Source organism: Nomascus leucogenys, chromosome 20, assembly GCF_006542625.1.
Source record: "Nomascus leucogenys isolate Asia chromosome 20, Asia_NLE_v1, whole genome shotgun sequence".
Lineage (NCBI taxonomy): Eukaryota > Metazoa > Chordata > Mammalia > Primates > Hylobatidae > Nomascus > Nomascus leucogenys.
Genome location: NC_044400.1, coordinates 14862171 through 14876683, shown reverse-complemented (window position 1 = coordinate 14876683; position 14513 = coordinate 14862171). Strand labels below are relative to the sequence as shown.

The 14513-nt window shown below is 36.1% G+C and overlaps 1 protein-coding gene across 1 annotated transcript in view; it reads left to right on the top strand.

Annotated features, from left to right (window-relative positions):
• Window positions 1-14513, top strand: part of THSD7B (thrombospondin type 1 domain containing 7B) — a 904397-nt gene that overhangs the window by 290224 nt on the left and 599660 nt on the right. Inside the window, exon 3 of the mRNA XM_030801337.1 lies at window positions 8616-9426. Coding sequence (XP_030657197.1) covers window positions 8616-9426 — 811 coding nt within the window. The remainder of the gene's footprint in view (window positions 1-8615; window positions 9427-14513) is intronic.

Here is a 14513-nt window from a genome sequence, read left to right as displayed (position 1 = left end):
CTCTACTAAAAATACAAAAACTAGCTGGGCATGGTGGCGGGCACTTGTAATTCCAGCTACTCGGGAGGCTGAGGCAGGAGAATCGTTTGAACCTGGGAGGCAGAGTTTGCAGTGAGCAAAGATCACGTCACTGCATTCCAGCCTGGGTGACAAGAGTGAAACTCCGTCTCAAAAAAAAAAAAAAAAAAAAAAAAAAGACAGTCCATATGGCCGCCCAAGTATTGGAAGAAGCTTGGCTTATTAGGGGAACCAAATGGTGGCCAATGTGATGAGAGAGCAGTGAGTGGAGGTGGCTGGGCCAGGAAATCGGGACACTAAAGCTTTAAGTACGATGGGCCTGATCAAGCAGGCACTTGTATGTTATGTTAATAATATTGTTTTTCCTTATTTTGAAAGCAACAGGAAGCTGTTGATGAGCTTTTCACATGAAAATGATATACAGATGACATGCTGCACCCAAAGTGGTACAAATTTGAATTGTTAAAAGATGTAGGACCACAATAGGGAAAAGGAATTGATAGCAGGGGTGGAGTGGGGTGCAGCAGTGGATTTTTGAAGGCGGAATGGGAGGATACTTCTTTCATCCATGCAAGAGAAAGCAATGGTCTGCACCAAGGTTGCAGGTGGTGGTGGAATGGGATGAAGAAACTGGGGCAGATTGAAATAATGTTTAGGAGACAGAGCTGGTGGGTGATTGAATCTGATCTTTGTAAATCTTCCTGAAAGTCTTCAGCATACCCATTTGACTCTACTGGGTGTATAGGTGTTTTAGATGATTCTCGATAGAAAACAATATTGTGATTATGCCATGTTGTAACCGAGCACAGGCTCAGGTGCTCACTGTTTGAAAAGCCATTAACGAGGATGAAGCGCAGCGAAAGGAAAGTGACTTTATTTCTAAAGCTAGCTTTGGAGAAGTGACTGGCTTATGCCTCCAGAAACTGCTTCTAATTTTAAACTAGGAAGAGGAGCTAAAAAGGGAACTTAGAATGGGAGCCATGTGGGAGGGGTGCTGAATACAAGGTCCACGCGTCTTGTTCCGTGTCCATCTCAAGCCGTGGTGCACCAGGAGCGCAGCTGGCATCATTTCAACAATGCCAGGTTGTTGCTTTGAGGTAATCTCTGGAATTTTGCAGCTAAGTCTCCAGGCTTGGTCTGTTTCAAGATTAGCCTCTGGAACTTCTAAGTAAACATATAATTAGATAACAAGCACACAGCTAGATAAATGTTCATAGGGCAAAGGAGTAGATGGTGAGAAAGGGAAGGGAGTGGAGTTTCGGAGTGTCTCAAGACTGTATTTTAAGACTAAGGAAGAAGGTCTCTACAGTTTTTTTTTATTATTATTATTATACTTTAAGTTCTGGGATACACGTGCAGAACGTTCAGGTTTGTTACACAGGTATACACGTGCCATGGTGGTTTGCTGCACTCATCAACCTGTCATCTACATTAGGTATTTCTCCTAATGCTATCCCTCCCCTTGCCCCCCACCCCCCAACAGGCCCTGGTGTGTGATGTTCCCCTCCCTGTGTCCATGTGTTCTCATTGTTCAGTTCCCACTTATGAGTGAGAACGGTTTGTTTCATGGTTATATGGTCGGACTGGGAAGAAAGGAAAAAGGAAAAAAGTTTTATAATGCATTTTGAAAGTAAACTACTCAGTTACAATGTTACTGCTGTTTCTTAGATTTTTTTTAAATGCTAGCTTGAAAATTATTTTACAGACAAGAGTCTCACATAGTCTTAAAATTGCTGTTTCAGAACAAAAAATTATTCCTTTGAAAAAAGTGAGATGCACTAAATGTTCTGTCCACCAAAATGCAGCCAGTACTTTGTTCTCACTTGTATATCGTATGAATATCTGCTACTAGAAAGAGATATGGGTTCAGGTACAGATATACTCCATGTATCTGTTACAGTTGTTGATTCTTGAAGTTAGGGAAAATATTGTCTTGGGTATGCTCTTGTGCAATTTTTATCTCAGGCAAAATTAATTCTTGAGTTGCTTAATGGTAAATGAAATGTTTGCATGCTCCCTGCCCTTTTGTTTTACGTATTTTTAAAGCTTGTGTGCATAGTCCCAATGTTACTGCCTTGCCTTGACCTCTAGTAGACAAAAGAAAGCCTCCTTTATCAAGTTTAACATGTATTGATTATTCACTGGGTAAACAGAACTTTATTCTCATTTTTTTGATCAGGGACGCAGCTTAAAATTTTCAGCCTCCCGAGAACATCTTCTAGTTTGCTTTCTGTGTAGTATAAGGCAAACAGATATCTGGTCCTCTTGAGTGAAATCAATGCCTAGGCTTTCTGAAAGCTCAAGGAGAAAGTCCTTCAGGAGAACGTTTTGTGGGATTCAGCTGGTCTCTGTGTCTGGCTTACTCTTTATTGCCATTTCCATTTAACTGATGCAAAACAGCCAAGTAAATGATTTTCTTCCACCTCTCCAGGGAATCCAAAGGGCTTAGCTGAAGAATTTATTGTAAGTAAAGTCAAAGTTGAGTGAAGCCATATTTATGGGATGAAAACACCTCATAAATATCTTTTGACAGGTAGCAGAGCCCCAGGAGTTTTGAGGCCATCGCTCGAACCAGGCCATTGAGCTGGACAGAGACGGGGCAGGGGCTTTCGGCAGGAGACGGGTGGCGGGGCCTTCGGCCCCACACACCAGCTGCACTCGAATCAGACTCTCTTCTAAATATATTTTACCCAATGGCTTTGCAAGCCCCATTTGATCAAGGGATATCATTGCTACAAATAATTAAATTGCAATTGTTGTGGAAGAGGTTTAGAATAAGATAGAACTGGAGAGGGCACCTGAGCTGTTTACCTTGTGCAGGTTCTTTGATCTCATGCATTGATGTCCTCAATTGCAAAGCAGAACAATTTGAATAAGGCACATATGGTATTGGGAAGATGATAGTAGGGGTTCAAAAAAAACAAAAACAAAAAATAATAAACCATGCCTATTACTATTATTGTAATTGTTATTCTAGGGACACGTCATTTCTGATCAGTGTCTGAGGGTTCGTTCCTGTGCTAAACCCCTGAATCTTGCTGGATGTACTTGAGCGGTAGTTTGGCTGATGTTCTCAAGCAAAGGCAGGAAGGATCTCATTTCACTTAACAGATAGTGAAGGGACCCTGGGAGCAACTATCTGCTCCAGGTGACAGACAGTCACAGAGGCCAAAAACCATAATTAACAAGTGGAAATTACATTATAAACTTGTATAACACAAACAACAAATTGCTTGTTAATGCTGAGATTTTTCAGCCTCTCTTCCCTCACCCACACCTTAGATTGCAACATTTATGGAGCCCTTATTCTTCACTTGCAGTCTTAGAACTGTTCTCATAGAAACCAGTGTGATATAGAGTTACAAATCATTGGATTGGGTGTGTGTAAATAAAATTGTCAGCCCCATTTTTGCTCCAAATGATTGTGTGACCTTGGGCAATTCAATGAATTTGTCTAGGCTTTACTTTTTCCTGCAAAAACTCTGGGCTGTAAGATTCCCTTGCCACTCCTGCATTCTAGGAGGTTAGCAGGATGTAGGTTTTAGTGATCCTGAAGACCTACTTCTGTCAGATTGCTGTGAAATATATGAGGTTTGAGAGTCTTTTTTAGGCTTTAGAATTTTTAGAATGTAGCATTCAAACCAGAAATATTGATAAACAATTTTTAAAAGGTGGTTTTCTGCCTCCGTGATGTTTGCATTAGCTGATGAGTGGTTCAAATATATGTCTAATCTGCTTTGCTCTTGAGCTACTTCTAATGGATGTTCTAGACACTGGCGACTAATAATTTGTAATCAGAAGTAAGTAACAGAGACATTTTGCTTTTTAGTCAGAGGCATCTGTCCACAAAGATGAAATGGATTTACAATGTGCTATTAGTGCCAAACAAAAACAGAATCATACAGAAAGAGCTGGGAACATTAGCAACAAAGCTTACGCTTACTTGAGGTATAAATATTCCATTCAAATCCTCTGCGGTAGTCTGCTATGGAATCGTGAACCGCCTTTGCAAGTAAATCTTTAAGTGTGTGAAAATGAAGTTGTATATGTTAGCTTTCAACTTTTGCTGTTGAATTTTTCTAATGAGATTTATGGGAATACTTTAGCACACATATTCAGGCCATGAATGTACCATGAATGTTTTTTATTTTTTTAATGATTTTGATATAACTGAAATTTTCTTGTTGCAAAAAGTGCAAATCGAATTTTTTAATGAAATGCAACAGAGCTTAAGTTTCCTCTTATTTAAATTCTTGTATGTTTGTATATTTTCTTTTTTTAGTATTATCTGATGCGTAACTCAGTAATGGATACATCTGATGAGCAGGTTTTCATTGCTAGTTTAGAAAGTATTGAGTGGCTTTGTGCATCCTCTGCTAGTGGAAGTTATTGATGATCATGATTGATTTAGAAATATAGACTTGGAAACTCTCATCCCTTCCTGTTTCCATGAGTGAGCCTGCCTCCAGGGCTGACTCTCAACTTCTGGCTTGCTCCTATAGATCTAGTTAGCTCTGGGAAACAGAAGTATTTTCTGAGAAAGCAACCAGCATGAGTTTTACTAATAGTTTAGAGTTACATTACATCAGTAGTCAAACTTTTAATACTTAAATTGTTCTAAATTTTGTTTTATTTTTGTTACTTGGTGTCTGTTTTTGTTCACTAGGCATATAAAAATTCTTGACATTTAAAAACATGGTTTCTTATGTATTTCTTTAGATTATTTGTGAATACTGCCTAATATATAATACATATATATTTTGTAATAAAAGCAAGGTTTTTTGTATATGGTGAATTTAAAGGTAATATTCTTCTTTCTTCATGTAACTGCTTACATTTTTAATTATTTCTTCTATTTATGAACTTGGACAAGAGAAATAAGATTTCTCAAACTGCCAGTCACATTTTACTTCAATATTCATGTTTTTTTTGAAATGGCAAAACCCCTCAGGGCTGGGTGATTTTCACTCCTGTATTTATTGAAAGTTCATAGCCAAATACAACTGAATAAATCATGGAGCACATTTTCTCTCCATGCCTGAGAACTGCAAATGGCTATAGGTCAATTGCTGAAAGGTCTTATCTTCATCTCGTATGTCTTGTTTGTAATTTGTTTTTCATTTATTCCATGTGTACACAATTCAGTTTGCATTTGCTTGTTATTTACATGTTTTTTGGTTGTCCTCAAAGTTTGCCTTAATATAAGGAGGAACTATTCTAGTTTGACTCTGCCTTTCTAAATGTCCTGACCAAGGTTTATTAACATGCATGTGTCTTACCTCACAAGAGCCACTATCCTAAATTTCTAGGCCAAGGAGTGGGGAGTAGTTGTTTACATACTGCCTTCATTACCTGTTCTACTCATACCCAAGGGAATATTAACATATATAACATAATATTGAATTAACTCATATCCAAAATTAATATAGCTTAATATTCCTTTGGATAATTTTTAGAGTTAATATTGGATGTGAGTTAATTTTGGATTAATTCATATCCAAATAGGAGATCATGGCTAAGCTAAGAAACATCTTCAGTGATAGCAATTTTAATTACTTAATAGTTATACTTTTTTTCTCCAATGATATAGAAAAAATTTTGCTGCTTGATAAAATTCTTCGTTTGATCTTAGCCAAAAGGCTAAGCAATTATTTGGAAAAATTCTGTAAAGAAAGAGGAGATGAAATCTAAGGGAAGAATAATATTTCTAAATTTTAAAATAGTAATGATTTCAAATAACCAAAAAAGAGATAGCTTATTTTGAAAGTGGAGAATTTATAATAAAAAAAATAACAAGAGAATGTCATAGTCAAATGCTTTAAAAGTAAAGACAAGAGTTACTTGGCCAGATTTTCTAAATGAATTAAGTGTAATATTAACTTTTGAAGATTGATCAGAAATAGGTCCAACTTTTCTGATCTTACTTCCATTAATCCATGCAAAAAAAAAATCCTGAGTGGAAAATTGTGTATGCTTAATACCTAATCAAATAGAGATAAACTGACAGCCATTACTTAAAAATCCACAGTGCTCTACAAAAAAAAATTTCCTTTAACTTTATCCAATAACTGTTTTATATCATTCAAGACTAATTTTCGATTTTAAAGTTTGCTGTGTTTGTATATATTTTCAAATATTCCTTTACTGAGTAACTGTGGGAATTTCGGGGCAATAATAAAAATTTATATGAATAGTCTGACATGATGGACAATGAATAGAACACTTAAACTGAAACTTCTCTAGAACATTAGGACAAGAAACATCTCAATTTGCAAAGTAAAAAACTGTGAGTAATCTATGTCACCAGAATTGTGGGTGGCTGATTAAGTCAGCCTGTGCTAAGATCGCCGTTTTCAATGCGTGTTCTCTATACTATGAGCAGTCTGTGCTGGGACAGCAGACTGGAAGAAGGTAGTGGGCAAACTCAGGGGCATTTTGGTAATGAAAGGTGACCTGCTCCAGTGAAACCTGTCCTGTTTCAGCAAGAGAAGTCTCTAGTATGTTTTCTATGTTAATCTCTCTCACGAAGTGGCAGAAGGCATTGACACTGTAACCCGACACGCTATTGCCAAGAATGCCAGGTATATATGGCTAGAACAGGGATGTGAGGAAGAACCGAGATGACCAGGTGCATTAGAGCCAGACCCTTTTGTCCTACTAAAGTGACAGATCCTCATTTTAGTGTGTGGCCCCAATGATAACCTGCTTTTCTGGGGATGTGTATGTTTCTTCCTAAATGCATGTGACTACGTACATGTCCACTATTTGTACAAATGTAGTGGATGCTAATGAAAATATTTTTCATGGAGTAATTAAACATCATTTGGGGCAGCCAGTCAGATTCAAGGAAAGAGAGAGAGCTTGTGTAAGTTCATATGCCTCTTGGGGTCTCAAGTGCCTTGTGATCATCACAGTCCTGATACAGGGACAAAGGTACCTAGTTAAGCTGATAGAACTTTTTTTTTTTTTATTTTAAGTTCTGGGATACATGTGCTGAACATGCAGGTTTGTTACACAGGTATACATGTGCCGTGGTGGTTTGCGGCACCTGTCAACCCATCATCTAGGTTTTAAGCCCCGCGTGCATTAGGTATTTGTCTTAGTGCTCTCCCCACCCTTGCCCCCCACACCCCGACAGGCCCTGGTGTGTGATATTCCCCTCCCTGTGTCCATGTGTTCTCATTGTTCAACTCCCACTTATGAGTGAGAACATGCAGTGTTTGGTTTTCTGCTCCTGTGTTTGTTTGCTGAGGATGATGGTTTCCAGCTTCATCCATGTCCCTGTGAAGGACATGAACTCATTCTTTTTTATGGCTGCATAGTATTCCACGGTGTACATGTGCCACATTTTCTTTATCCAGCCTATAATTGATGGGCATTTGGATTGGTTCCAAGTCTTTGCTATTGTGAATAGTGCTGCAATAAACATACGTGTGCATGTGTCCTTATAGTAGAATGATTTATAATCCTTGGGGTATATACCCAGTAATGAGATTGCTGGGTTGAATGGTATTTCTGGTTCTAGATCCCTGAGGAATCACCACACTGTCTTTCACGATGGTTGAACTAATTTACACTCCCACCAACAGGTTCAGATTACGTATTTAAATAAAATGAAAGGGAAGAAACTATTTTTTCATCGTTGTTGACACAAAATGTTATTACTTACTGTCCTTGTGAAAAGATATCAACTTTCTGTATAAGGCCTGCTGGTATGTCTGTAGATCAGATGCAAAAAATATGATAAATGTCAATGGGCAGCTCCCTCATCTGTCCACTTCTTGGACTCTTTCCTACACAAATGAATTAGTTAATTAAAAGATCTGCCATATTACAAGCTAATGTTGGAAACTTTACCTGGAGTCAGTACCCATCAGAAATCAAAATGAGTACACTTCAGGGATTCTAGGGGCAGAATTTCCACAGACAATTCAGTGCTGCTGCTTCTCTTATTAACTTACCTTTCCCCTGCACCCCATTGTTATTTTCATGCAATTCACTCTGCAAGTACTAACCAGAACTGAGGACAATTATTTTGAAAATGAAAATAGGATACTTTGGCAACTTATGATGTTAAACATATCTCTCTTCTGAGCTTCTTAGAGTTTGAGCTGAAGGACTGGAAATATGAAAAATTCTACTTTATTAAAATCCTGGCTTTAGGGCTTTTCTTTTAGATGAAACACCACCTCAGTGGAAAGTATTAATATTGAGTTAGATATATAGGCTTTGGAACATAGTAGTTATAATGGTACCAATCATTTATTAAATTTGTATTGTCTACTTGACACATTATATCATTTATCTTCAGAACAATTCTACAAGTCAGTGCTTTTATTATCTTCTACCTTATATAGATGAGGAACTTTCTAAGGCTTAGAAAGTTGAAATAATTCATCCAAGTTTACATTACTGATGGAATGCTTATTTCAACAAGAGTGTCCACATTCTGAACCACTAAATTATATTGTCTCTGTTCCACCAAAATTCCTAATTTCATACAGCTTGTGTTGGAAAGTGTTAATTGACTTCTACTTACCTGTGAATTGCTGAATGTAATCTCTGAGTAATTAACATCCTTGTTTTTCTGCCTGTAGGTCCCTGGGGAAGGTGTACAGGAGACTGTGGTCCGGGAGGAGTCCAGAGTCGGGCAGTGTGGTGTTTTCATGTTGATGGGTGGACAAGTCACCTGTCTAACTGTGGTGAGAGCAACAGGCCTCCAAAGGAAAGAAGTTGTTTCCGAGTCTGTGACTGGCACAGTGACCTCTTTCAGTGGGAGGTTTCTGACTGGCACCACTGTGTGCTTGTTCCTTATGCTCATGGTGAAGTCAAGCCTCGGACTGCAGAGTGTGTGACAGCTCAGCATGGACTGCAGCACCGGACAGTGCGCTGCATTCAGAAGTTGAACCGAACTATGGTTGCAAATGAAATATGCGAACACTTTGCCCATCAGCCTCCTACAGAACAAGCTTGCCTCATTCCTTGTCCCCGGGATTGTGTGGTATCTGAGTTCTTACCATGGTCCAACTGTAGCAAGGGATGTGGGAAGAAATTGCAGCACAGAACTCGCGTGGTCATAGCTCCCCCTCTCTTTGGTGGTTTGCAATGTCCAAATCTGACTGAGTCAAGAGCCTGTGATGCTCCCATTTCCTGTCCTCTTGGGGAAGAGGAATATACATTTAGCCTTAAGGTTGGACCATGGAGTAAATGCAGACTGCCTCATCTTAAAGAAATTAATCCAAGTGGAAGAACTGTTTTGGATTTTAACTCTGATTCAAATGAGCGAGTCACCTTTAAACATCAAAGTTACAAAGCACATCATCATTCGAAGTCTTGGGCAATAGAGATAGGTTATCAAACCCGGCAGGTTTCGTGTACAAGAAGTGATGGACAAAATGCTGTGTTAAGGTAGGAGACCTTTGATGCTTGTATTTGATTCACCTAAAATATTTTATAGTACAATTTTATAAAGCTTCTTTATGATTTTCTAAAAAGGGAAAATGGCAATGAGGTTTATAATTTGGGTTTTTAGAAGTTTCATGTAAGAAATTTTTAATTTCACTGGGAAGTTTTCGAAATTGTATAGTTTAGACCAAGCAGTATTCTAGCATTCTTGTGTGATTAGTAGTGCAATATAGGAAAAGTCATGTATTTCCACACTTTATCAAGACAGTAACTAGTATAAAAATAGGTCTGCCATTACTACAGTAATAGAAGACTAAGGGGCTTCTCATAATGATAAAAATTCAAATTCAATTTCAAATTTGGGATATTAATTATGTAAATATTTTTGTTTTTCAGAACATTTGTCCTTTAAAATATTATTTTTGTTTTTATTTGTTTACTTTTGTTTTCACTATTATCAACATTCTTTGACATCTGTGTTGTACATTTTTTATACTAACAATAATACCAAAAAGTTGTTCCAAGAGTGCTTTCTTTGGCATTATTTTGATAAAGGTGTTAACTTGCACAAGCAGTAATTAGAATGACCTACTGGAGAAGAAATAAACTATTAAAAGCAACAGCTTAGGTTTCAAATTTATGCTTGTTTTGTTTTAAATTGTAGTCTAAAACATCATGACATAAACTCACAGAAATGTATTGAAAGTAGTATTTGTTTAATTTTCCCCCAGAGGGTCTTAAATGAAGCATTGTGTATTACTAAGTTTCTTCCAAGTTAAGATGCCTTTCAACAGTACTTAAATTACCAAACAACATAATGCATGTCTTTAGAATTAATCATTCTCATCAGTTGCTGCCTTCTTGGGATCCACAGCTGACCAGGAGATGCCCAGAAGACTACCACTGTTGTTTATGAACAAAGTAAAGTGATGATTGTGTTTTTTCCATTTGACTTCACAAATGAGTATATTTTATCCTTGATGCTTCATTCTGATTTATGCCATATGAAATTGGCAAGTCCATTGAAGAGTGATTTGCAGCTTTTTATTGCCTACTTCTTTGAAGTCCAGATTAAGCAAATGATTCATGCAATTTGTTTGAATGTGTGTGGGGTTGTGTAAATACATTGTTTTCTTAATATTCCATACTGTATTGCTGAAGTGAGCATTACATAGAATCTTTTCATTTTGTTTGCGCATTTTTGCAATGTTTTTCTTTTTTTAATAGACTTGATTTTTCAGATCAATTTTTAAGTTTTCAGAAAAAATGAGTGAAAGTACTGAGAGTTCCTGTATACTCCCTGTCTGCAACATGTAGTTTTTTCCTATTATTAACATCTTGCATTCCTGTGATAGTTTCATAAACAAACATTTCATAGTTACATACACAAACATTGAGTATATAATACAGTTCAAATTGTGTTACCCTCCCCAAATTTATGTATTGAAATTCTAACCTTGAGTGTGATGTTTTTAGGAGGCATAGGGCCTTTGGGAGATAATTATGTCCTGATGATGCAGTTCTCATAGATGGGATTAGTGCGTCATGAGAGCTTCCTCTCTCTCTCTTTCTGCCATTTGAGGATACAATGTGAAGTCAGCAGTCTGCAAGCCAGAAGAGAGACCCCACCAGAATGTGACTATGCTGGTACCCTGGTCTCAGACTTCCAGCGTCTAGAACTATGAGAAATAGATTTCTGTTGTTTTTTAAGCCATCAAGCTTCTGGTACTTTGTTATAGCAGCTTGAATTGCCTAAGACTAACTGTTACAAAAATAAATACCATAGTTTGGGAATTTAAATGAGAAATTTATTTCCACAGTTCTGGAGGCTGGAAAGTCCAAATTCAAGGTGTGTCTTGATTTAGTTCTTGATGAAGGTTGTCTTCTTGGCTTAAAGATGGCCATCTTATTGCTGTGTCTTCACATGGTGGGGGAGAGAGAGAAAAAAAGAGATCACTCTATGTCTCTTCTCATAAGGGCACTAATCCCATCACGAGGGCTCCACTCTCTTGACCTGATTACATTAGAAAGTTCCCATATTCAAAATGGAGGTTAGAGTTTCAACATTTGAATTTTGGAGGAACACAATTCAACGTGCAGCAGGTGCATTTGTTACAACTGATGAGCTAATATTGATACATTACTATTACATAGACTATACATTAGGATTCACCCTTTGTATTGTACATTTTGTGAGTTTGACAAATGAATAATGACATGGATCCACCATTACAGTATTATACAGAATAGTTTTACTCCCCTAAATATCCCTTGTGCTCTATTTACTGATCCTTCCCTCTCTCCTTGAGAACCCCAACTGCTGATCATTTTACTGACTGTCACCATAGTGTTGGCTTTTTAAAAAATGTTATATAGTTAGAATTATGTATGTAGCTTTTTCTGGTTGACTTATTTCACTTTGCAATAGGCATTTAAGTTTGCTCCATGTCTGTTTGTGACTAGGTAGTTTATTTCTTTTTATCACTGAATAATATTCCATTTTGTGGTACTATAGTTTATTCATTCACCTATTGAAGTACATGTTGGTTGCTATCAAGTTTTGGCAATTTTGAATGAAGCTGCTATAAAAGTTTATGTGTGTATTTTTTTGTGAACATAGGTTTTCAAGTCATTTGGGTTAATATCAAGTAGTACAATTGCTGTATGTTATAGCAAGAGTATGTTTAGTTTTGTAAGAAACTGCCCAGCTGTCTTCCAGAATGGCTGTGCCACTTTGCATTGCCACCAGCAATTAGTGGAAGTTCTATTTTGTCACATCACTGGCATTTGTTGACAGTGTTTTGGAGTTTTGCCATTCAAATAGGTGTGTAATGGTATCTCGTTGTTTTAAATTGCAATTCCTTAATGACATGTGATGCTGAACATCTTTTCATACACTTGCTTGCCATCTGTATATATTCTTTGATAAGGTGTCTATTCAGATGTTTTGTGTATTTTTCAATTGAGTTGTTTGTTTTCTTATTGTTGAATTTTAAGAGTTATTTGTATATTTTGGATACCAGTCCTTTATCAGATGTGTGTTTTGCAAATATTTTTGATAGTCTATGATTTGTGTTTTCATTTTCTTGATGGTGTTGTTCACAGAGAAAATATTTTTAATTTTAATGTAGTCCAACTTCTCAATATTTTTTCAAGGATCTTTTTTTGGTGTTGTGTTTAAGAATATCACTAAACCCAAAGTCAACTAAATTTTTCTCTTATATTTTCTTCTATGAGTTGCATAATTTTGTTTATTATATTTAGGTCTATGATTCATTTTGAGGTTTTTTGGTGAAAGGTATAGGTTCTATGTCTGCATTCTTTTTTTAAAAGATTATTATATGTTCAGTTGTTCCAGCACCATTTATTGTAAAGAATATCTTTTGTCTATTGAGTTGCCTGTGCTTTTTTGACAAAGATCAGTTGGCTATGTTGGTATGAGTCTATTCTATGCCTTCAACTTTTATTCTATTTTGCTATCTATTATTTGTTGGTAACACAATGTTATGAGTAATGTAGTTTTATAGTAAATCGTAAAGCAGAGAAGTGTCAGTTTTCCTAACTTTTTTCTTCCTATGTGTTGGCTGCTCTGAATCTTTTGCTTTTTCATATAAACTTTGGAACTACTTTTTGATATCCACAAAATAACTTTCCAAGGTATTGATTGGGATTGCATATAATGTAAGATCAATTTAGGAAGAACTAATATCTTGATAATACTGAGTCATCCTATTCTGGTACGTAGGATATCTCTCCATTTATTTAAATCTTGTTTATTTTGTCAGGGTTTTGGAGAGTTTTTAAAAAAATATATCTTGTACATATTGTGTCAGATTTATATTAATTTACCTTTTTTGGTGCTAACATAAATGGTATTGTGTTTTTAATTTCATATTCCAATTGTGCATTGCTGGTATAACAAGGAAACAGTTAACTTTTTATATTAACCTTGTGTCCTGCAACTTTGTGATAGTCACTTATTATTCAGAGATTTTCATTGCTGTAGTTGTTGATTTTTTGGGATTACCTACATAAATAAGCATGTCATCTGAAAAGAAAGAAAGAAAGAAAGAAAGATTATTGCTTTCTTTCCGATCTGAATATGTTTTGTTTATTTTATTTTCTTGTCTTCATTAGCCAATACTTCCAGTGCAATGTTGTATAGGAATGATGAGAAAGGACATTCTTTTTTTTTGTACTGGGAAAGAAATCTTTGCTCTCACTATTAAGTGTTCTGTTAACTATAGGTTTTTTTGTAGGTGTTTTTGATCAAGTCAAGGAAGTTCCCCTTTATTCTTAGTTTTCTGAGAATTTTCCTTATAATAAGCATTAGATTTTGTTAAATACTTTTTCTGCATCTATCAATCTGATTATATGATTTTGTTCATTAACCTGTTTATGTTATGGATTACATTAATTGATTTTCAAATGTTGAACCAGCTTTGTATATGTGGAATAAATACCACTTAGTTGCGACATAAATTCCTTTTATATAGTGTTGGATTTGACTTGCTAGTATTTTATTGAGAATTATTTCATGTATGTTTATGAGAAATGTTGATCTTTGCTGTCCTCACTTGTAGTGTCTTTGTTGTGGTGTTAGGGTAATGCTGCCCTCGTTGAATGAATTGGAAAGTAGTTTCTGTGCTTTCATTTTCTGAAATAAATTGTTGAGAATTGGTATAATTTTTTCTTGAATGTTTGGTAGTGAACCCTCTGGACCTCATGCTTTCTGATTTGGAAAGTTACTAAATACTGGTTTAATTTCTTTAACAGATTTAGGACTATTCATATCATTGATTTCTCTGTGTGTTTTGCTAGATTTTGTCTTTCAAGGAATTGGCTCATTTCATCTAGATTATCAAATTTAGGGACATAGAGTTGTTCATAATATCCTTTTTTCCTTTTAATAGCTATGGTATTATTAATGATTACCCTTCTTCTGTTTCCAGTATTAATAATTTGTATCCTCTCTTCTTTTTCCTAACCTGGCTAGAGGTTCATTAATTTTATCAGTGCTTTCAAAACACCAACTTTTGGTTTTGTTGATTTTTTCTATTGATTTTTTTTTCTAATTTCATTGATTTTGG